The 24795-nt window shown below is 38.9% G+C and overlaps 1 protein-coding gene across 13 annotated transcripts in view; it reads right to left on the reverse strand.

The window, feature by feature from the left end:
- Positions 1-1357: 1357 nt before the first annotated feature.
- The window catches only part of LOC108714167 (anillin-like), a 29254-nt gene continuing 5816 nt past the window's right edge, over positions 1358-24795 (reverse strand). For 4 of the 13 annotated variants that reach the window (XM_041590276.1, XM_041590275.1, XM_041590271.1 and 1 more), the window contains 22 exons: positions 23922-23976; positions 19289-19452; positions 19059-19169; positions 18537-18632; positions 16812-16923; positions 16514-16603; positions 15921-16126; positions 15742-15833; positions 14172-14307; positions 13500-13635; positions 13089-13265; positions 12863-12989; positions 12621-12669; positions 11163-11216; positions 10450-10479; positions 10312-10357; positions 9758-9867; positions 9537-9590; positions 6699-6785; positions 6328-6435; positions 6009-6181; positions 1358-2685 (listed from right to left, as the gene is read on the reverse strand). In XM_041590276.1, coding sequence (XP_041446210.1) covers positions 2544-2685; positions 6009-6181; positions 6328-6435; positions 6699-6785; positions 9537-9590; positions 9758-9867; positions 10312-10357; positions 10450-10479; positions 11163-11216; positions 12621-12669; positions 12863-12989; positions 13089-13265; positions 13500-13635; positions 14172-14307; positions 15742-15833; positions 15921-16126; positions 16514-16603; positions 16812-16923; positions 18537-18632; positions 19059-19169; positions 19289-19452; positions 23922-23976 — 2355 coding nt within the window. In that variant the 3' untranslated portion in view covers positions 1358-2543. The remainder of the gene's footprint in view (positions 2686-6008; positions 6182-6327; positions 6436-6698; positions 6786-9536; positions 9591-9757; positions 9868-10311; positions 10358-10449; positions 10480-11162; positions 11217-12620; positions 12670-12862; positions 12990-13088; positions 13266-13499; positions 13636-14171; positions 14308-15741; positions 15834-15920; positions 16127-16513; positions 16604-16811; positions 16924-18536; positions 18633-19058; positions 19170-19288; positions 19453-23921; positions 23977-24795) is intronic. The other 9 variants (XM_041590273.1, XM_041590272.1, XM_041590274.1 and 6 more) reach the window with 9 other exon arrangements.

The following is a 24795-nucleotide window of genomic DNA, read 5'->3' on the forward strand; positions in this document are numbered from 1 at the left end:
AGCCTACAGGAGACTCTGTTTGGCAGTACAAGTGTTTTTAATGCAAGCAAAACTTGCCTTTAAACCAGGAATTTAAAAATAAGCACCAACTTTGAGGTCACTGGGAGCAACATCCAAGGGGTTGGTGAGTAACACGTTGCTCACAAGCCACTGGTTGGGTGATCACTGCTTTAAAGTATGGATAAAAAGTACATAGCACCTTAAAAAGGCAGAGGTGGGTGTTCAAAATTCCCTGGAATAATTAAAAAATGTATAAACCAAATAATTAAAAAAAATAAAGTTGGTTGATTTAAAGTTATCATTGCCCAGATGAAAGTATTGCCAAGACCACAGAAATGTTTCACAATCATGGAAATATTTCATGCAGGAAGCCCTCTGCTGAATAACCCTGTGCTAATAAACAGAGACAGGAAGGAACCGGGAGGGGGTCCATTAGCAAGGAAATGCTGAGGGAGACATAAGGTGAAGAAAAGGAAATGTGTGGAAGTTTAAGCTTCTACTATTTATTTGGGGCTGATACATAATGTGTCAGTGCTTTTACCACAGGGATGCTTTCCCTTATCAGGCACAACATTTGTCTGCTCTGAGACTGCTTTTGGGAACACACACAAAAATACGGTCTGAGTCTATATATGGGCTGTGTAGAGACATCAGGAAGTGTTTCCTTTTCACAAGCCATACATGAATAGTACATACATAAAGGCAACTTGCTTTGTTATAATGCTATGATAAAGTATTCACAGATTCTCTAAAAACACAGTAGTGCAGCAATGTGCTTCCTGTATATCTACCCCAAGCATAAATAGATGTATGGAGCAGTGGTTTTGTGGTGTAGAAGCCAACTCATTTGAAATAATGCCTCAGAACTTCCTGATCACCTAGTTTGGCTTTGTAAGCTTGAAACTGGACTGCATGCCCTGTGTCCACCAAAGGTTATACTCCGTTATTAGTTACATTAGATAACACCATGCTAAATTCTTAGAGGACAAGTGAAAATAACGGGGGGTGCTCTATGTCAGGCACCCAGGCTGAGATTTGTGGGAAGGCCTGAGATTAAGACAGAAAATTTTAGGGTTATATCTGCTTTTAGCAAGCAGCCTTTCATTTTTTAGTTCTGACAAGGGTTGGTGCCCCTCTTCACTGAAAAATGTTCTACTTCTAACAGGGTCTTCATCTTCTTCCTACTAGCCCTTTTATCTTCCTCGGGCCAAGTGCACGAATTTCAACTGTGGTTCTCCCGTAATGATCAGTCAAAAAAATGTTGTGTGCCATAGGCTTAAAGACAAAACCGTTTATTGTACATATTTCAAGGTTAAGAACTCAACTGGTCACATATTACAAAAGATGAATGCCAAACTGTTTTTTGAATTATTTATTTTATAAGCAACATTACATTAAAATCACAAATAATCAGTTGTCATTAGTGTACATAGTGTTTGGATTTATCTGTTCATTATATGATTGTACGAATCACATCTACAGACAAAAAAAATACATCAACATAAAACATGTATAGGTGATAGGTGTAGTGTAAGAGAAAGTTACCACGTACATTGAAAAAACAAAATCAGGGATACAGAGCATATCCCACTAGAAGATCTAGAAGTAACCATTTTAACTGCTGCCCAGTAACTTGCATTTACATGCTCCTGATTTTGCATGTGATCTGGTAACCTTAGCATAGGATGAACACAAAAAAATGTTGTTCAAAGCAAAAGATGCACACTCAAAATTGCTCTTATGTCCTTACCACTTGTGTAATGGATTCTGCCAGGCAGTGCTGTTGGCCAAGGGAAAGACATTTGACTACTAAATGGTTGGTATCAAAACAAGAATATTTTTCTTCTGAGCAGAAATAAAGTGCAAACTGTGTGAGACAAACCATTTGCTAACCAGATACCTATAAAGTGAGGCTCATCTTAGATTTTAATATATTATACCTATATATCTTTAACAGTTAGTTTCCAATACAGACCCCAAAAATACATGGGTGATTACATTGCACCATGGAAAACAGAGACTAAGGCATTCACTAAACTGATAACTGCAGTTTTAGAGTTAAAATAAAAATTCTACAATATAACCTTCATTATAAAGTAATAGGGTCTATAAAGCGATGCAGAAAAGTACCTTCTAAACAAGCGAGTATGTGGCACTGCACAAGTTGAACTTCAAACGCCAGTACCCTTTGTTTCTCTTTTCCTCAATAACCCACAGAACAATTGGCAATTGTAACAAACAATATTTGCATCATTTACACCCCCCCCCCCAACAAGTTCATTTGATGCTGGTAGAGATGATAGAATGGCAAATGTGATTTTTAAATGACCTTGTTAAAGTGCCTGAAAGTGTTACTGTGCAGCAGACCTAAGGAACAGGAAAAAAGGGATAAAAATGGTCACTGCAAGCAAATCTTTTGAGAAAGTCTAGCAGCTTAGTCAATACATTTCTTGAGAAGTTAATAAGAGCTTAGATGCTGAAATACAACTTAATATGCAGTAAAAACAACGTTGCTAAAGTTAGCAATCTTTTCCTTGTGTGGATTAAGAGTTTGGAGACTGCAGTGGTTTCTGGGGAGAGACCCTTGCAGAACCACATTTCCATGTTCGAAGATCTACCAAAACTTGGTTCAGAGCCTCCATCCACTGGTTTCGTTCCTCCTTAGTGTCAGCAGTCAGCCAGTTCCTGACAAATTAGACAAAGTCAGTGCAATGCAGGTTTAGAACACAATTCATATGTATGAATAAAACTAATGTGGAAAAATAATCTTTACATGAAGGCAAGAAAAACATAATATTGGTGCCATCGATAGCAATGACTACTTTAATTACTAGTGCTAACCTACAGTTGAGATAGAAGTGAGCAAGTATAAGGCTGCACAGAAAAGATGGGATCGGATTTTACTTTTATTTTTTAACTTGAGATTCAATGTTGATAAATCTAAAGTCCTGAACCTGGGATGTAAAAATATCCAAGCCACCTATACCCTTAATGGGACTGCACTAGGCAAATCCATTATGGAAAATGTCCTTGTAGATAAACTTGGCTGTAGCAAGCAATGCCAGTCAGCAGCATCAAGGGCAAATAAGGTCTTGCGCTGTATAAAAAGGGGCATAGAGTCAAGGGAGGAGGGGGTCATTCCTCCACTTTATAGAGCACTGGTAAGGTCCCATCTAGAACATACTGTACAGTTTTGGTCTCCAGCTTTCAAAAGGGACATTATTGAATTAGAGAGGATCCAGAGAAGGGCAACTAAGCTGGTAAAAGGTATGAAAAGTCTTGGCTATGAGGAAAGACTGGCTATAATGGTGTGGTTCACGCTGGAGAAAAGCCACTTGAGGCTTGATATGATGACTATGTATAAATATATAAGGGGATCATATAATAATCTCTCTAATGCTTTATTTACCAGTAGGTTTTTCCAGCTGACACAAGGTTAGATTCAGAATAGAAGAAAGGAGGTTCTGGCTGAAAACTCTGAAGGGTTTCTTTTACAGTGAGAGCTATGAAGATGTCTGAATTAGCTGTACAGGCTGATACATTAGATAGCTTTAAGAAGGGGTTGGGTGGTTTTCTCGCAAGTGAGGGAATACAGGGTTATGGGAAATAGCTCATAGTACAAGTTGATCCAGGGACTGATATGATTGCCATCTTTGAGTCAGGAAGGAATTTTTCCCCCACTGAGGAAATAGGCGAGGCTTCAGAAGTTTTTTTTTTGCCTTCTTCTGAATCAACTAGCAGTTAGGCAGGCATGTATATATATATATATATATATATATATATATATATATATATATATATATATATATATATAAACATAAAAGTTTGAACTTGATGGACCTGTGTCTTTTTTCAACCTAACCTACTACATTACTATGTTGCCAAATCCCAGCTGGATTTCATATACATGGGGGCACATTTACTAAGTTCTAGTGAAGAATTTCAAAGGTTTTTTTTTTGGCTACTTCGACCATCCACTACGACTTCGAATCGACCGATTCAAACTAAAAATCGTTCGACTATTCGATAGTCGAAGTACTGTCTCTTTAAAAAAACTTCGACCCCCTACTTGGCCACCTAAAACCTACCAAGCATCAATGTTAGACTATGGGGAAGGTCCCCATAGGCTTTCCTAGGTTTTTTTTTTTGATCGAAGGAATTTCGTTCGATCGATGTATTAAAATCCTTCGACTTGAAGGATTTAATCGAACGATTTTTCCTTCGATCGAAGGAAATGCGGTAAATCCTTCGACTTTGATGTCGAAGTATTTTAATTCGATGGTCCAATATCGAGGGTTAATTAACCCTCGATATTCGACCCATAGTAAATGTGCCCCATGGTGTCAAATTTTATTGACTGTTACATAGTTAAATCGTGTTAAAAAAATCAAGTTAAACCCCTCCAAATGAAAACCCAGCATCCATACACACACCCCTCCCTACTTCCACACAAATTCTATATACCCATATCTATACTAACTATAGAATTTAGTATCACAATAGCCTTTGATATTATGTCTGACCAAGAAATAATCCAAGCCATTAACAGAATCAGCCATCACAACATTACCCAACAGTTCATTCCACAACCTCACTGTCCTGACTGTGAAGAACCCCCTACGTTGCTTCAAATGAAAGTTCTTTTCCTCTAGTCTAAAGGGGTGGCCTCTGGTACGGTGATCCACTTTATGGGTAAAAAGGTCCCCTGCTATTTGTCTATAATGTCCTCTAATGTACTTGTAAAGTGTAATCCCCTCACAATCGCCTTTTCTCCAGAGAAAACAACCCGAACCATGACAGTCTACCCTCATAATTTAAGTCTTCCATCCCTCTTCCTGTTACCATCTATTAAGATTGTTGCAATTAGGGAAGATTTCTTTGCCTGGGATCAACTAGATGCACTGAAGCTGTGCTGTGAACTTGCATTTCTGCTGTGCTTTTAGTCTACAGGCTTTGATTATTTTACTAAACGGACTAATGTGAAGTGACTTTTACTATTTACGTTTTTTGCACAGATTATTTATATAGCACTCCTTTGTGTGTGTTTTTAATTAAGATTTCCAGAATTCTTATAAAGTTATCTGTAACACAGCTGCCACTTCCCTTTAGTGCTACCAAGTGTTTTATGAATGTGGCGTTACAAAACAAAGGTATGAGGAAGATGTATGTATATATTTTATATACTTCCCTTTTCTTTAGTATCCATACAAATATGTGCTCCTCTTATTTTTGCAAATAGTTCTTGTAGATCAGTGGCAGTTCCAGATTCTTAATTTATAGAATTTAATTTCTCTGTATCAGTGGTCCACTGTCTATTTTGAGCACAGCGGACACTAAGCTGAGCCAGATCCAAACTCTTTAATTCATTTTACAACATACAGGCCATGAAACATTTTTCAGAATGTACATTTAAATGTAAGGACATCTAAACCTTTAACATAAATGTGCTCAAAGTGCTATTCTAAGTACTTAAACACTTTTTTTTTCTTCAAGATTTCAAGATATGAAGAAACATGTATAATGCCAATATAAATAAATGTTGTACCAGTGCCATCTGCTGGTCAGATTTTCAACTATGTTCTGGGCTGGGAACACAGAAGAAATGGAACTGTTCTGCTGCTGCTCGCTCTATGTATTTTCCTGAGCAGACCAACATAGAATAGTACTTTCTAATAACACATTCTGTGGACTGAGCATAGTCAGAAAAGTAGCCAGAATTATATTACCAGAATGCATTTTTGGTCATATCTTAGAATCTACAACAAAATGAATGTAAACAGCAGAACTGCTTAGAGTTGCACTCAAATCTCGAATTAATGGGTTTAAAGGTTTACAGACATGGTTTAGAATTTGGCAGAATCTTTTGTGGAGGAATCAGTATTACAAAGTCTAGGCATTTGATTGATGCTTCCCCTTTCATAATGCCTGTATGTAGGCATGTGTAATTTGCTGGAAATGGTGTTGTGTTCCATTAAAAAGGATTTCTTGCCCAGATTTTTGTCACTTACTTGGTGAAGCATAGGGTGTTGCGGCACTGGGTTACCAAGGTATCTGTGTCATCTTCTCGCTGTGGCCTCATAGTGATCAGTTCCAGGGTGTTGGGACGGGCACATACCTCCCTTTTTGCTGGTTCAATTTTGGCACTAGTGCAGTTTGCAAGGTTTATTCGACTCAATGGTTCCTGTACAGAAGATGAACATGCTTGGCTTTACCATTCAAGGATGCGAATTAGAATAAGATTGACCTAATCTTCGGCATCACAGCAATTTGCCCCTTTTTTGTTACAGGATACCATGGGCATGAATACACATCACATTCTCAACTTACTTTTAATGCCTCCTGATCAGGGTATGTCCAGAAGGATAGCTGGTTTAAGGACAACACACACCAGCGTCTGTGCCAAGCTCCTAAACCGCTAACATCCTCAAACATCGTCTAAATAAACATTGCAAACAGAAAGCTTAAGTAGTAAAATACATGTATCCCTGCAATTACCAAAGTAACATAATTTCACTGAAGTCTGGTTTTCTGTTGTTGCATATGAATGGAAATTTTACTCTTGATGTTTTAGAATCTGAACAGATTGCGAATAGTGAAGTAGTAAATTTTACAGACCTATCCCTTAGCCATCCCAAATTTATAAAGTAGGTGGTTTCACACAAACAAAGCATTCCACAGTAAGAGGAGTGTGCACTTACAAGGAAGCCACTGCGTTGTACAGTTGAGTGACTCTGGCACTGCAGCTTAATATACAGGTTTCCCTCTAGTGGTGATAAGAAAGGAACCTAAAGAAACAAAATGAAGCTGATGCACCATAAAATTAAGCAAATACAACTAACAGCAATGACGCAAGTCTTCTTTCTTTATCCGGTTACAAGGAGATCACATTGTGGGTCGGTGTGTGATTTCATTTGAAAAGAATTGGCAGTGCCTTTTCACATTTCAGCCCCCAGAATGTAGGTTGTAGAGCTCTTCCATGGGATCATATTTCAAATCTAGGACATGCTGTACTCAACTCCATGAACGGAAATATATACATCCTTATTTTGCATAATTTTACAGCTAACAGTCCACCACCAAGAGCTATAGGTACAGCATTAGATTACAGACAGACAATGCATCTCCTAATAATGGCAGATACATTTATTTTAATCTGTTGGAAGAGCTCTAAAACGCTTATTTTAAATAAAAAGCGATACACTGCCCTTTACACACAGCAGAGCTATAGGCAGTTAAAGACCATGCACAAAAAAAAATCTAGTGTTAATGCAGGAAGCATAGCAACAGTATGAAACTTCATACTATCTCAGTTTTAAAGCATTCAGTTGTACTGAATTATTAATTTTATTGTGAGCTGTGATTTCATCCAACAAAAACATTTGATATGTTTTTCCTAAATTGGACATTTCTTAACCTACAAACCTGTATATACAAAAAAAATGATGTACCTCCTAATATAAAGGATAAGACCCAACTCTGAAGGCAGAGTGCTTTTATACAAGTACTGGAACTCCAAACTGATTTTGAATATCCTCTTATTTTACATTAAATGTATTATAATGTCTCAGTGAGTCATGTGACAAATTACATTATGAAGCACAGATAACCAATGACATCACTTAGGGGCAGATTTATCAAGTGTCAAATTGAAAATTCAAATTTTCGAGTTTTTTTTATGGTCAAAACGGCCTAATTCGACTAGGGAATTATTCAAATTCAATTTGTGTTTTTTTTCAAAAAAAATTTAATACAATCTTCGAGATTTATCACTCTGGACCTTTAAGAATAGAAATGGGAGAGGTCCAGGGATCAATTTTGGGTTGTTTGCAGCCTTCCTGACATTCAAGTTTTTAGGAGAAAAACTCAAATCAAGTTTTTAAAATTCGTATCAAATTTTATTCAAGTTTTCTGGTCAATTCTATTCATCAGTGTTTAAAAAAAATTGGATTTTTTAAATAAATTTCCATTGGTCGGATTTCAAATTTATGGGAGCTTAAAGGAACAGTTCAGTGTGAAAATAAAAACTGTGTAAATACATAGGCTGTGCAAAATAAAAAATGTTTCTAATATAGTTAGTTAGCCAAAAATGTAATGTATAAAGGCTGGAGTGAACAGATGTCTAATAAAACAGCCAGAATCCAACTTCCTGCTTTTCAGCTCTATAACTCTGAGTTGAAGGGGGGCCACATGGTACATTTCTGTTCAGTGAGTTTGCAATTGATCCTCAGCATTCAGCTCAGATTCAAAAGCAACAGATATGACCCATGTGGCCTCCCCTCAAGTCTCTGATTGGTTACTGCCTGGTAGCCAGGGTAACCAGTCAGTGTAAACCAAGAGAGCTGAAAATCAGGAAGTAGTGCTCTGACTGACTTGTTATATATCAAATCACTCTAGCCTTTATACATTACATTTTTGGCTAACTAACTATATTAGAAACAGTTTTTATTTTGCACAGCCTATCTATTTACCCAGTTTTTATTTTTACACTGAACAATTCCTTTAAAGTTTTTAAAAACTCACATGAATTTCGAAATTCGACCTTTGATAAATGTGCCTCTAAGTATTGTTTATAAGGATATATTTTGTGCATTAAATATGAAAATACATATAAAACTAATTCTTTAAGATAATTTGGTGACAAGCTATGTTTTTTTTTGTTGCCTACTTTATGGTAACCAGCCATTAATATTTCTAAGCAACCCTATATTACATTCCAGATCATACTTGGTCTATTAAACAACTTTCCAAGACAGTTGTTTCCTTTCATCATTATAACCACAGTAAACACGTATAGTTACTATAGGTTTGCCGGCATAATTTTGGTCGTGTACCTATATAGCCCTCTGTATGTTTTAAGTATCAAATTGGCAAACTTTATGCAGCCAAAAAAATAAAAGGTTTTGTACTGATATTATGAAACTGCTAATATTTGTAGCCCTCCCCCAAGAGAACCATTTCAGTTTTTGCATTGCATGTTCAGTGGGTCTGGAGAATGACTAGTTGAGTTGGGGCTATATATAATAATTATTGTTTATGTTGATTAAGGAAAAAGCTAGCAGAAGTAATAAGGTTTATGCTGAAAAATATAGTTTACAGCTGGGTACTTCTATCTGCCATGGATGACTGGTAATATACAGCAAATATAGGTTTAACATTTTTTCCCCTTGGATAGAGATGGGTGCAAAAAAGTGATGCATGTCATTTACTCTAGAAAAAAAACAGGTCAGAAATATCTATTAAAAGTTATGTGCAAAAACGTATAATTACAGTGATTAAACGTTATCAAAAAGCTGTCAAACTGTATGTTTCCAATAAAGGCTCATTTCATAAATCTGCAGGTCACAACTCACAATAAGCATACTTATATCAAGTACAACAATTGAACAGTGTCTGGTTAGTTCTAACAGTAGATCTCATCTTCACCTTCTCATGCAGTACCCAGTAAAAGCGCTCTTCACCAACCTACAAGCTACAGAGAAAGACAGAAGGCCAAGAAGGGGAAAGATTTTTTTTTTTTTTTAAGTTTAATTAACAACCTTATCCTGAAAATGATTCCCAAGAATGCGCCCGAGTTTGCCTTCCAACTTCATCTAGAAAGAGACAGACAAGTAGGGGAAGTGTAACAGTGAAAGTGGGGAAGGAAGAAAATCATTGTAGGGAGGTAGGAAAGGTAAACACCATTCATCTATAGCTAATAAAATATACCAAAGGTTCTCAAAATCTCAAGATCATTGAAAAAGATGGCAGTGCAACTCACCTTTTCAAGAGGAAACTTAAACTTGCCCAGAGAGTCCAAAGAAAGTGTCAGGGATCCAACAAGTAGGAAGTTACTGGATCTCACAATGTTGCCAACAGCAGGACTATAAGCTGAACAGGAGGGAACATTTAAAGGACTTGTTTATTACAGTATAAATTTTCTGTTCAGTCAATCGTTACATGACAGTACAGTATTATCTAAGGTAAGTCATCCCCCGTAACAAATTGCAAATAACAGGGAATACAGCTTGAACATAAATTTACTGATTGTTAGCCAGATCATTGCTAATTTCTTCTCTATAATGTCATGCCACATATTATAGGGCTTGACATAGGTTTACAAATATGATAATGTCATGCAAAGCCATCTACGAAGCCATTCAGCAGATTTTGTATTTCCTTGATCTGCTGGAGGACTAAATCAGACCCATTACATATAAATATTGAGCATTTTTATAATTGTCAGTTAAATTAACACACTTCTGTTAGTTCAAATGTTATATGGATTTTTTTCTCAATTCGTCATTGTCCATAAAAAAAAAAAAAAAAAATCACCGCCATCAGGGCACTGCCACTCACCAGGGGAATTCAAACTTGATTTCTGTTAAGAGACAAAAAATGTAGGATCTTCTGAATAACATTAAGAAAAGAAAAGTAATCTAATCAATGTATTTTGAAGATACAAAAACATACCCTAGAGCCAAGAAGTTTCTTTGGAGTGAGCTGTGGAAAATAAATGTCCATTAAAATGTGCATAAACATACATTAATAAATGTTAGTGAAAACCAAAGATTTCCTTTCTTGGTGGATGCACAGAATAGAGAGTGTGGTCCACCTTTAAAGTATAGAACAAGTAAAGCCAAATTAACTTGGATAGGAGAGTCACTAGCTCAGACTTCCACCTGTACAATAAAGCTAAATTTTACTCTGCTGTGCATACACGATTTGAACTCTGTCAGGAAGCCCCTGGAAGAGGTAAGTAAAAAGGTGGTGTGGCCATTCTGCAACCAGTAGTTTCGATGAGAAAGATAAGATAAGCAATAAGTAGCATCAAATAGATAGTAGCATCAAAAAGTAGTAAAATTGTAGCCTGAAAGAGCAACCTTTGTTTGGCTGCCAGGGTCAGAAACCACAATTTGGAAATAGGCCAAACAGGAAGGAAAATAATTTTAAAACAATAAAAAAAAAAAATAAAAAAAAAGGGGGGGGGGGGAGAGACAGGATACCACATGCTATTACATGCTAGAAGTAAACTTAAATGTTAACTAGCCCTTTAACGTGTGTTAAGATGTCTTTTGAATTTTCTTCAAGTTTGAGTCTTAAAATTGGTTTTACTATAATCTTTTCTACAAAAAAAAAACAAAAAAAAACTGGAATCACATGAGATGAAACGTACAGACTCTTACCTTAGGCTTTAAAGTTTTACGCTTGTCCATTATTGTAATTGCTCCCCCTTGTGCCTACAGACAAATTGAACAGTTACAAAGCCCAACATAATACATAAGTACACACCTGTTGATCCAGAGAAAGGGGTCAGAGAAAAAAAATCCTTCCTGAATCTAAGATGGCAAATTAGAGCATTCCCTGGATCAACCTTGTACTAAGAGCTTATTTCAGTAACCCTGTATTCTCGGACTTGTGTCTTCCAATGCAACCACTTCAGGGAGAGAATTCCACACCTTCACAACTCACTGTAAAAAACCATCTAATCTGAATGGATGCACTTAACTGTGCTGGAATGACTTGCTGGTAACTGTACTGAAACAACCTGCTGGTAATAAAGCAATGTTTATTGCACAATCCCCTTATATATTTATACATAGTGAATATTCCATCAGGTCCTGGTGCCTTGTTCAAATTAACTTGCGTAAACATTTAAGTAACATATCCTGTGTCAGCCACCGACGATTGAGCTGAGCCATCTGTGCCCCTATCGAGTTGGTCTTGAAACTAACTGTATACACTGAAGAACTAAATATGTATATTTGTATTTTCTGAATCTTTTACAACCAAATTATTTCCATTGTTTAAGTGTAACCACACCCCATTAAACTATGTTGTTACTTAAGTAGTGCACAGCCAAACACTTTACATTAGTTAGTAGGTAAAGCAACTATGGTTGGCAAAATTATATTCAAGCTGCTTGGGAAGGGGGGAGTCGCACAAAAAATGGTAAGCATGTTATTTATATAAACAAATTATCAGTTCCTCAAAAATGATATCCAATCATACTAAATCTTAATCAAATTTTTTCACTACAAGAGTTAAATCAAAGAAAGAGTCAAAGAATCAATACAAAGAATCAAATGTATCAGCAACGTACTTTAATTGCAAGATTTGACTTTTTCACACTTGCGTGTTGGTCTGTTTTGTCCTCTGTTTTAATCAATGATTTAATAACCTTACATTCAGCTTCCACTTAAAGGTTAAACTGTACACCAGAGTCGGACCCCTTTATTTCATTTTAGGTTAAGATGTTCCTAACAAAGCTTGTAAAATTAGATTATATCTGTACACCTCAAGAGGACTCTCATAAAATAGTTCAGAAATGTTAACGTCTTGTCCCTTAATATCCTTATTCTCTTGATTGTGTGGTTTTGCGCTTCTGAAGTCAATGTGAACAATTCTCACTATAAGAAATATGCAAAATGTTACACACACACCACACACTACAGAACAACCCAACAAGCTCCAAGGTCTCTATAAAATGCTTGCAAGATCTAATAATCAGAACCATGATTGTTGGTCTTGCACTTGCCCGGCCGAGCACATCTTTTCGCCCGCCGTCTTCCTCTGAGCGGAGAGAGAGAGAGAGAGAGAGAGAGTACGGAGAAAAAAAAAAAAAAAAAAAGATGCCAACTTACCAGGCTGTAAACCTCTATATCGATTTTGAAATCAGATGATATGTCTTTCCTGAGAACAAAATACAATATCTGTTTCTATAGGAAAGGGAAAACCTGAATGTAAATTAATAATTTGGATTACCAAAGTATCCATTTACTACCATGCTAGATGCCCCCAAAATGAATGAAACAGTAGTTGGGCCCATATATAAACTGTTGTAGAAACACAAAGCAGTTATACGATATGTATATAGTACACTTACAAAGTAACTGTTGTAGGAAATGGGATTGTATCCCCTGTCTGTGCATCAGCAGCACTTGCAAGAGGTGTGGCCACAATGTCATGTGATCCAAAACGTATGAGTATCAGGAAGTAGTGGCTTGGATAGCCTGAAGAACAAAACAAAACAAAAAAAACAAAACAGAACAGTATGAAGCACTTAGCACCACTCCATCATACTTTGCTGGTCCTTTAAAACTAAAACCTACCTGATTCACGAATGTTTGAGCACACATAATCAACCTTCAGGGGAAGCCGAATGTCAGTGACTGTAACAGAACCCCTGCAAGGCTTTAAGTTTCCTGAAGAGGGACAAGATAAAGGTTCTTCTGCACTTTCTCCCCTTAATCTGTCTATTTCCTTTAGCAGTGCCTTCCTCTTCTCATCTTAAAAAGAAGGTGGTAGATATTGTGTCACTATGTTGGAAATAACCCATAATGATACACATGTCAAAGACCTGGAACAATGCTATCATATTGTTTTGTTGTTCCCAATACAACGGACCTTTTAATACAGGTTTGGATTTTGCATTAACGTGGTTTATTATATAGTCTGAACAAGCAGTATACAAGATTGCTTTGAATGATCTTCTCAGATTCCTGTAAAAATACACAACTCACTGGACACCAGCAGTAACCGTTCTGCTTCAGCCTCTTGCCGGGTTCCTTTCCCATGCTCAGCATCCACACAGCAGCTCAGTGCACGACAAGCTTGCTCTACGATACGCTGGAGTGCTGAAACTTCCTTACTTAGTAACTGTAACATAGATAATATGCATCACAAATTAAATATAATTGCTATCAAAACCAGTATTTAGCACTTGATATTTCCTGCAATCAATGGCAATTAAATGTAATGGTTACCAAGCTAATTCTACTTGATAACATTCAGTGTGCAGAAAAACTGGGAAGACTATTCAATCTAAATGTCACACCACATAAGATCATGGAAAATCCCATGCATTAACAAGAAGTTCTCCGTGGAGTGAAGCATGGTACTGTGCCCAAAGTTTAGAGAAGGGTTAGGCCACGTTGGTTATTTGGGCTTTTTCCTCCATTCCAGGTAGAAATTTGATATTTTTCAGATTTTGCATGTCTTTAGCTTTAACTTCCTAAAGCCTTTGCAATTTCCAGACTTTTTTCTTTAAAACATCATTTATGAACTTGAAGCATATATAGTATAAGGTGAACTATCTAGTACTACACTATAGAGCAGATGCACAAAGTTCAGGTGATTTAGAGAAACATTATAACAATAGCTTAGATAAAATTTCCTATGGATACAGCACCTACCTTTATTTTTTCTTTTGAGTCTCCATCAACTTGGGCTTTGAGAGTTTTCTCGGGGGAAAGGTAGTTCATCTTTGTAATGGTTTGCAAAGCAAGCTCCCCTTGCGCATTTCTCCGCATAGTACGATAAGCATCAATGCTAGAGGAGAACGAAGAAATCATTTTATCTGAAGTATTTTTAGAAACTGGCAAACTGATTGGTAGGGATGAACGAATCCCCCCTACTTTGCATATGCAAATTAGGATTCGGTTCGGCCATGCAGAAGGATTTGGCCAAATCCTGCTGAAAAAGGCTGCATCCAGGCCGAATCCCGAACCAAAATCTGGATTCAGTGTATCCCTCCTGATAAGTACTGATAAACAGAATTTTCCAAATAAGGGGAATAATGGTTTGCCAACAGGCCTGCTCCAGATCTTTGCTAACCATAAAAGTAAATCAGGAAAAGAAGTGAACAAATACAGAGTTTTCAATACAATAACCAAAATGCCATTTCTTACACTATTGTGTGCCACATGGCAACTTCTTCACATTCATTTCTATTAATTATTACTTAGGAGTGCAGGTTTACATGTTTCCAAGCAATACATAATGCCAAAGAGCCCCATTTTTCATTTAGCATAACTGCAACTAGCTACATGTGGGAAGATAATTCTGATCACTCTTCCCAGATAGACAGAAATATTTGAATGTGCCATTAGACTTAATCACCTTTGCCTCAGATACAAAAGATTAGATTGTTTTACTAAATATCGTACAAAATATTTAGTATAAGTATGGTGGGAGACTAGCCAACCTATGTGTGCAAAACACTTTTTTCAATTTATGATCAGGGGCCAGTGGAGTATCCCAACCTTCGGCCAGTGTTTACTACTGAATAATCAGATACAGGCAGAATTCTTTTGTTTCTACCTGTAAATCTGACGATACAGTTTAATGGACAGATTTATCAAAGGTCAAATTTCTAACGTGAATTTTTTTTTTTTTACTCTAATAAATTTGAATATACTCACAACTCAAATGAGAGGTTCATTAAGAAAAAATTTGAACGTCTACTATTCGATCGAATTGTCCCGACCTGAAAATGCGAATCGGGTTTTCCCTCCGAAAAAAATTGAATGTCAGGAAGGCAATTAACTTATTCAAATGGTTCAATGGAACTCTGCCATTGACTTGTCAATGAACTTGGCAGGTTTTAGATGGCGAATAGAACTATTTCCATGGTTGAGGTGTGATAAATCGCACATATGAATTTACATTCAAATTGGGGGATTCAAATTTAAATGTGTGAATTTTGACACAAAAAAAAAAAAAAAAAAATAACTATTGAACCCTTAATAAATCTGCCCCTAAATGTCTGTAATGAAAAACTAAAGCTTTTGTATTTGTTAAGTGTATGGCCATCTTAAGAAATTAATGTATCAGACAATGCTCTTTGTAGCAATGCATACTTTTGTAGTGTTATTTATTATTTTTAAGTTGTGTAAATATGTATTTTTTTTTAATATTATTAAAATTCAGAAATACTTATGACAACTTAAATCTATGCCTGAAAGTGATCACTTAACTCGGTACCTGTAGAGGAGGGGAGAGTCATCTCGAGTATTTGGCACTGGTGTGACTGGAGGTTCCACCAGCAACTCAGGTAAACTGGATACAACAGAATTCTGCAAAGAAAGAGCAAATGAAGCAGGAGAGGGATAACAAAATGCTGCCTTAATGACATAAAACAATTAAGATCATTTAAGACTCACCAAAGGGCTGATGGCTGCCTGCAGAGCTATAGACTTAGTGAGAGGAGATAATAGAGAGACTGGGGGTAAATCCAGCTCTCTCTCTGACAATTCATATGCTGATTCATTGCTGCTGTCAAGGACCCCTTCAAACAAACGGTCAATGAATGCGGAATTATCCATTGTTACCTGGCCCCTGACCTCTTCAGAGTCATCAGAATAAATCCCTGCAGACAGCAAAGGAGTTTAATCAGAGAATTCAATTAATTTCATGAGACTACGGTAGAACCACTGGTTGTTTGTGTTTAGAATGACCATGTTCTAATGAAGGCATCAGAGTTTTGCAGATTTTTTTATTCTTTTCCTTCTTATCTGTTTAACTCTATCCTTCTTCCTCACAATCCTTGATTATACATGGTTCTTGTATCAATCAACATTGCTGTTGTGACAAACTGAACAGGCAGCCTACTGCAAAGTGCTTACATATTGGTATGTTTTTGGGAGTTATGCCCCAGATTTAATCAGAAATCAATGTCCTTTATGACTTGCTTGCTCTAAATTACACATTATGGAGTTTGGTTATCTTCAGATCTCACAAATCAAATGCAGACTGCTACCTTGATTTGGATCTTTTGCCTCTTGTGGATTACAGGATGGTGACATTGTGCCCTCTTGTTGCAATGGGATGCCTCCATCACATGAATCTGACACAGGATAAAGAACAATTAACATTTTTCTGCTTTCTGACTACAACTATATATATATGCCACCCAAAAGAGATTTTTAGGATTAGATAGACAATGCACACTGTTGACTATTCATGCCTTTATTAAATGACCTCCCCATTTTTTATATCCACTTTTACACTGTTTTCTCTGAAAGACTCTTCTACCAAACACATGCACAGCTTACCAGAGTTTAGAGTGCTCTGAAGTTTGACCTCCAATGAAGAAATATAGCGATCATCTGAGTTATCTAGCACCCCTTCACTACCTTCCAGAGACAGTTCCCCAGAGTCTGATGCCTAAACAATTATTCACAAAGATAATTTAAATAATTAACATTGCAACATTTGCATTCGGTAATTCCCTTCGAAAGGGCAAAAATCAATGCATGCATGTATACTAAGAGGCTCATACTGTATAACAAAGATAGAATTTGACTTGTGACATTTTTTTTTTCGAATGAAATTTTTTTCGAATGTCTAAAACTCATATGAATATTACAACTTAAAACTAATTTGATTCCGATAAACTTGAATCAAGTTTTTTCTCAGAAAAAAACTTGAATGTGAGGAAGGCTAATATCTTCAAATGTGTCACTGGCAATTAGTTGAATAAACTGATACAAAATTCTGATGTGCAAACTAATGAGTGGAAGATAGACTCCTCTATGAGTTAACCCTAACTCTATAACATGGTCGTTGTGGGACACAGTTTTACTTTGACTTTTGGTCTTGGTGTGGGGCTAGTCACAATAAGATTTTTTTTTTTTTTTAATTAATTTGTCAGTACAAAGAAAATTATTAGAGTCAAATTGGGAGCAGAATCAGTAAATACTACTGGTATGCATGCCGGAGACCTCTAGTGACCAAACAGAGGTAAAACCATAAACTCAAAAATTTCTCCAAGGCATGCCAATAGGTAAAAAAATATACTTTATTTACATCAATGGTTAAAAGACATGGAAAGTATCCCCTCTAACGCCCAACGCGTTTCATGCTTACCCAGCATAAGTGCTGGGTAAGCATGAAACGCGTTAGGCGTTAGAGGGGATACTTTCCATGTCTTTTAACCATTGATGTAAATAAAGTATATTTTTTTACCTATTAGCATGCCTTGGAGAAATTTTTGAGTACAAAGAAAATGTTTACAAAGGTGGCTGGGGGGGGGGAGAACAAAGCAGAATATGGTGAAATTTTTACCTTATTACTACCTTAAGGGACCCTAATCACATGGTGAATGGCAAAAGATGCTTTAAAAAAACAAAAAATTCTGGTTTAATGAATGCTCTATTTTCATGATGTTGTTCTCAGCCCATTCTATATTTGCATTAGACTGATTATAGGTTATGAAAAGTATGAACCCAAGGCTAACATAAACACCCCCCACCACCATTCACGTTCCTTGCGGCTCATACTAGTGAATCACAAGTACACACCTGAAAATACACGGAGAGGTGACAGACAGACTTTATAGCTTGAGCTAGCATTCTGGCACCATCAGCTGCAATTTTTCTATATTTATGGTCAGACTGACTACACAGGTATCTTTTATCCATTGTCTGAGCTAAACCAACCATTTATAGACCTAACAAATTGACCTGATATCCATTATGTCTGTACTAAAAGTTTGTTGGATGCAATAACTTGATCGAAACCTATTTTCACTGCTTTAACCATTTACCTGCTAAACACAGGCAAAGGCTGAAAGCACCAGCAACGTAGAATAAACAAGCATGGGAGATGGGGGATATCAGTAATGTCACGGATTGTCCAATTTATTACTGTTTTTCACTGCCTTAAGTTTGCTTGTAATGTGTAAGATGAATGCACAAGTGGCTTTTCCTCTTAAGAACTTGAAAGGGAAATATGATTAAAAACCAATTGTTTAGTTTTTATGCCCCTATTATACTTACACCTGAGTCAGTCTCTGTATCATGGATGGGGCCCATTTTTACATTTCCACGACCTGTTTTCACTCTTCTCCTCTTTCTCCTTTCTTTTGCATAATCCTGGAGATGAGCACAGCCTTTGAGAACCCTGTCTACTTAGAGACTTACCCGAAGGAGATAGGACAGCTGTGCTCTATGCTTAGAAGTGAAAAGGTGTGACAATGCCTATATGCCAGTGCAATGACAAAGTGCAACCATTGTGCTGCCCCGCAGAAAAAAACACCCTAATGCTAACACACCAAACTGGTGATAGAACCTGGAGAACAGAAAATAGAGTTCCGAACACCGGGGTACTTTAAAAACGATGATAGAACCTGCCCATGCGCTAAAGGTATGTCAGAGCATCTGCATACTGATATAGCGTTATGGCATTAGAAGCAATGGCAACTATATGCTGTTGCTTCCTCACTCAATTTTAATAAACACGAGAGATAGGCTAGAAATGTGCACTGTGCAACAAACGCTTTCTTGAGACATTATACCTACTGTATTTAACTGATCAACATTCTGCTTTTGACTGTGTCTCATGGACTCTGCTCTCCAGGGATTTTTGCGATCAAGCATTGAGCACACCATAGCCAGCTCCTCATCCCGCTCCTGTTAAAAAATAATAAGACACCCATTCCTAATCTTCAACTGTTGCTACACAGCGCCCAGCAAAGGTTGAAGATCACTGTTCTAGTATATTGTTTCAAGAAGAAATCGGTTTCTCTGACCTTGCGAAGGCGTCTAACAGTTCCCTCACTTGAAGGCTCATCTTCCTCACACTGATGATGACTGCGACGAGCAATTGTGCTCTCAGCCAAAGGCAGAGGCAGATTATTTTCAAAATCTGGTTTCCACTCGAATTTCTCTAACACAGAACGCACATCTGGATGACCTCAGGATACAATAAAGGACACAATCATTTTAAAAGCTCTGCATATTTAAATCAAGTCTAAGGGTAGAACTCCACAGGGTTCTGATGTGATGAGACTAATCGCAGGCATCGTGTCGGATGCGCCAGACTTAATGTAAGTAATACAAATGTCACACGTAGAAGCGACTGTCGGATGTGACACTGCATGTTGCGTCTTCATCCGACAGTCATGTCGGATGCACGCAGCGAACACGTCTGACATTCTTATTACTTACCTTAGATCCGGTGCATCCGATGTGATGCCTGCGATTCATCTCAGTGCGTCGGAACGGAAGCTATCGCACTTAAAATAGCCCATGGAGTTCTACCCTAAAGATACCAAAACCCAAACCCCCCCCATCTTTTATACATATGTGAGAGCTCTTATTAGGAAATGCACTATCCAGGAAGCTATGAATTATGCAAAGGCCCTCAGAGAGAGAGTCAATTTTAAACATAATCACATGTAATCTCCATTTTCTCTTAAGACCTCGGGGGACACGGGAACCATAGGGTTAAGCTCCTCCCTCCAGAAGGCAGGACACTAATAAAAAAAGAGCTGGGCTCCTCCTCCTCTCCCCTCTATAGCCCTCCTGCTTAACTCCCAATCTCAGTTTTTCAGTGTCCTGCCTCCAAGGAGGTAGGGTTTGGCCTCTAGGAGGCCCCATGCAAGGATTCTACGGTCAAAGCTTAGCGTTGACACCCGTGGTAAAAGACCAGAGTCAGGTACAATTCTGCACTCTAAGGTGAGCCCCCATCGCGGGACGCCTCGTCTTGTTACAAGCTGACCACCCAACATCCCAGGGCCTGCCGACACGGCAGAAACTATGGTTGGCCAGACTGAGAGGCTCATGAGGGAGAGCTGTATGTCCCCGTCGATGGCCTCGCATCTCACGGGACTCCCTCAGGGTAAGTAGTCAGCCCAGGGGGTGGTTTCAGTCCCACCTGTGGGAACTCGTACAGCCTGCTCGGCTTTCCCGGAGAAAAGGGGTTTTCCCCAATCTCTTTCTCATGCAGCCTAGCCCAGATCTGGTTTCACAACGTCACCTGGGAGGGAGCAGCACAGGAAGAAACTAGTGGGTGCCCAGCTTAGTGCGTACTAGTGCAGACGGGAGGGAGCAGGCGCATAGGGAGGTGACGTCACTCCCTTCTCTTCCGGTCTTGCGCTCTTTGTGCCGAAAGGGGAGTTTCCTCTAAAGCTCTCTGGGAGGGTTTCCAGCCTGGCACGCTTCTCTCGCACTATTCTCATTCTGCGCTGGGACAATTAAGACATTTTCCTATCTCCCTCCAGGCACGCGGACTTCAGCAGCAATAACCAAGTGCAGCTCCTCTCCTCCTCTAGAACCAGGTCAGTGGGGAACATACACTAAGCCAGACCATGCAATTCAGGAACACACATTCCAGGGGCCAAGGCTGCAGGGAAACATGTTTTCCAGGGGAGGGAAGGCAAAGGACACTACTGCTGTGACCTACCTTGCCTGCACCTTACCACTGCAAAATTTATCATGCGCAGCTTCAGGGGAATCATCTACCCCTGCCATTGCTCCCAAGGTTACAGACCAAAGGGAGAATACCCTTGCTCCATCTGCCTCTGGGGGCTCAGTGGGCGCTACAGCATTCCAGACCTACACTATGGAGGACAACCCTCCACCCTGGGCGTTACAGCTGTCCCAATCCCTGGCTAACCTGCAGGGAATTGCAAATCTTTCCACTTCATTGGACAGGTTTGTATATCAATTATTTGGTCAGCCCCAGACCAAACACAGGAAGGCATCAAGCAAGAGAAAGATTCTCCTCCTACGTCTTCTGCGGAGTCGGCCGACAATATCTGCGTCTCTGATCTCAGTGAGGAGGAAATTTCTTCCTCCTGATCGGAGGACATTCCTGATCCCAACAGGGAGGCCCCTTATGATATAGTGGGACTCATCAGGGCCATTAAAGCTTCCCTACAGCTGGAAGAACCATCTGGTTCTGGGGCAAAGGGTCCCTTTAATCACCAGCGCAAGCAGTCTGCTGAGTTTCCTTTTCATGATCAATTGGGGGATGTTATCCAGCAGGAATGGGATTGTCCCGAGAAGAAGTTTCAGCCTTCTCGTAGGTTCTCTTGCTCCTATCCATTTTTCCAAGGATCTTACAGAAAAATGGGGCGTTCCCCCAGCAGTCGATGCCCCAGTGTTGAGTCTATCCAAGAATACAGCACTACCAGTTCCAAACGCCACAGCCTTCAAGGATCCCAGCGATAAATGTCTGGAAGGATTCTTACGCTCTATCTTTACGTCTGCAGGTTCTACCTTCAGACCTGCCATTGCGGTGGCATGGGTCAGCAGGGCTATGGCGGACTGGGCTCAGGAACTGCTGGATGGGATCAGAGATAACTAATCCATGTCGGAAGCTTCCAGAAGTGTTCGACATGATAGTGCACAGGTGGGGGCAGGCGGAAGTTGATCTCTTGGCGTCTCATTTCAACAAGAAAACACAAAGTTTTTTCGCAAGATCTGTAGGCAGCGGGGACACCATGACTCAACCGTGGTGGTTCCGGCTCGCATATGTCTTTCCGCCCATTCCAATGCTGCCTCGAGATCTAAGGAAATTTCGTCAGGAGAATCTGAGATTAATTGTAGTGGCCCCTTTCTGGCCCGGGAGAGCGCGGTTCACGGACTTCATAACCCTCTCCACCGTGAATGGGTTTCAGCTGCTGAGACATCCAGACATACTCCAGCAGGGTCCCATATTACATCACAATCCGGACGTGATAACTTTGATGGCGTGACTGTTGAGACCGATATCCTGAGGGGTAAGGGGTTACCAGACACTGTGATCGACACAATGATCAGGGCAAGGAAGCCATCATTGGCCACGGCTTATTATCGAGTGTGGAAGGCTTACGCGTCTTGATGTGATTCCAAGAAAATTTCCTTTTGACCAGTTTGATCTATCTCGAGTCCTTCTGTTTTTACAGAGATGTTTTGAAGGGGGATTAAAGGTGGCATCCTTGAAGGTGCAAATTTCAGCCTTATCAGTACTTTTCCAAGAACGGCTGGCATTAAGGGACGATGTACGCACTTTCATCCAGGGAGCTGCTCATGTGGCACCTCCCCTCAGAAGACCAGTTGCTACATGGCACCTACATTTGGTGCTCAGATCTCTACAAGATCCTTGAGCCGCTCAGTTCAGTAGGCCTGCCGATTTTGACTTGGAAGGTCGTTTCCTGATGGCCATTGCATCGGCCAGGAGAGTTTCAGAGTTGAGTGCACTCTCCATATCTCCACCACTCATGGTCTTCCACCAAGACAAGGTGGTGTTATGGACTGTACCTTCCTTCCTTGTCAACCAACCTATTGTGGTGCCATCGTTTTGCCCAGAACCAAGGAATGAGAAGGAGAGCCTTCTTCATTCCATTGATGTTGTCAGGGCTTTATCAACATATGTGAATAGAACTTCTTCCTTACGAAAGTCCGAATCCGTGTTCGTGATTCCTTCAGGTCCTCGGATGGGGACAACGGCGTCCAAGGCTACTCTGTCAAGGTGGATCAGAGAGGCAATTCTTCAGGCATACTTAGCCGCCCACAAGACTCCCCCAGAGGGGATCAGAGGTCACTCGACCAGGGCATTAAGTACCTCTTGGGCATGGAGGAATGATGCTTCCACTGATCAGCTGTGCAGAGCTGTCACATGGTCCTCCATTCACACGTTCACAAAATTCGATAATTTTGATACCTATTCCTCTGCCAAAGCGTGTTTTGGCAGGAAGGTCCTGCAATCAGTCGTCTGTTCAGACTGAAGCAGGCAGTTGGTCTCTGTTTCTTCCCTCCCTAAAATATGGGACTGGGACTGCTTTGGTAGGTCCCTATGGTCCCTGTGTTTCCCTGAGGCCGTAAGAGAAAAGGAGATTTTTAGTATAACTTACCGTTAAAATGCTTTGTCTAGAGGCACTCGAGGAACACCCTCCCTGAAACAGGTCTCCATTGTGACCATAAAGGGGAATATGTTTTCACATGGTGTTTGACCTTCTGGTTATGTGTATATAGTTCCTTGTTATTCTGCTTGCTATCGAAACTGAGATTGGGAGTTGAGCAGGAGGGCTATAGAGGGGAGAGGAGGAGGAGCCCAGCTCTTTTTTGTTATCAGTGCCCTGCCTCCTGGAGGGAGGAGCTTAACCCTATGGTTCCTGTGTCCCCCGAGTGCCTAGAGAGAAAGAGATTTAAGGGTTTAAGTTATACTATAAATCTCCTTTTCTCTCTCTCATAACAAAACAATTTTTGCAGTTGATTATAACTATGTTACATAAATTCCTCCTAAGTTTATTTAATGTTTAACAGACCATTTGGTATTACACCATTTTTTAAATAATAATCTTTTTACTTAAACATGATATATCCTATAATTGTCTCATGGCCATCACTGATCTACTGTATAGTAGGTATTTTCCTAATGTGATTATGAGTTTATACCTTTAATCTCTTCAGTTTCTCTCCTCTTTTCAGGCTCTGAGAACAGAGATGAATCCTAAAAAAAAAAAAGTAAATTGTTCAATATCCAAATCATTAATTAAGACAACTTTTTTCTGAATGGCAACAAGACCTCAGTACAAGTCATTAAAAAAAAAATCTACACATTTTTTAGTGACCTACAAAATACAGTTAAAGGGAACCTTCATCACATTTTTACCCTCCCTTTTATGATACAATTTTACACAAGCTAAAATAGTGTTGATCCATACGGAAACTCATATTGTTATTGTTTAAAATTTCAGTTCTCTGCTTCAATAAAACTTCTCTCTTCCACAACAATGTATTAAATGTTAATGTATCCCTTTTCCCCTTTAAACGCAATGGCACACAGGGCTGTTTCAGGTGCTTTCAAAGCCCAAAAGACACTTGAAACTACCTATAATCTAACACTATGCAACGAGGTAAATATAAACTCTTGGGGGGCCTATTTAATATTTGGATTTCTATATTTTTTTCTTCACTAATCAAATCTTCTCTAAAAATTTGACAAAGGACACCACTGAAAAATGCATGGATTTGAAAGATGTACAAAGCTCGGAGAGAACTGTCCCTTACCGCTCCCTGTATCAGTTGTCATTTTGGATATCGTTCAGGGTAATGAACACAGCAAGGAATATACTTTAAACACTTTTTCTGGTGAATTAATTTTATTCGCGCCCAGGAAGTTATTACATTAATGCTGAATATCTTAAATTGTATTTTATAAGTAAGAATTGTAATAGGGTATACAGAAGCTCATCTAACACTGCTACTTGTCTTTGCACTTATGAAAGTATATTTAAATTGTGATTATGTTACAATAGTGTTATGCTTT

Source organism: Xenopus laevis, chromosome 4L, assembly GCF_017654675.1.
Source record: "Xenopus laevis strain J_2021 chromosome 4L, Xenopus_laevis_v10.1, whole genome shotgun sequence".
NCBI classification, from domain to species: Eukaryota; Metazoa; Chordata; class Amphibia; order Anura; family Pipidae; genus Xenopus; species Xenopus laevis.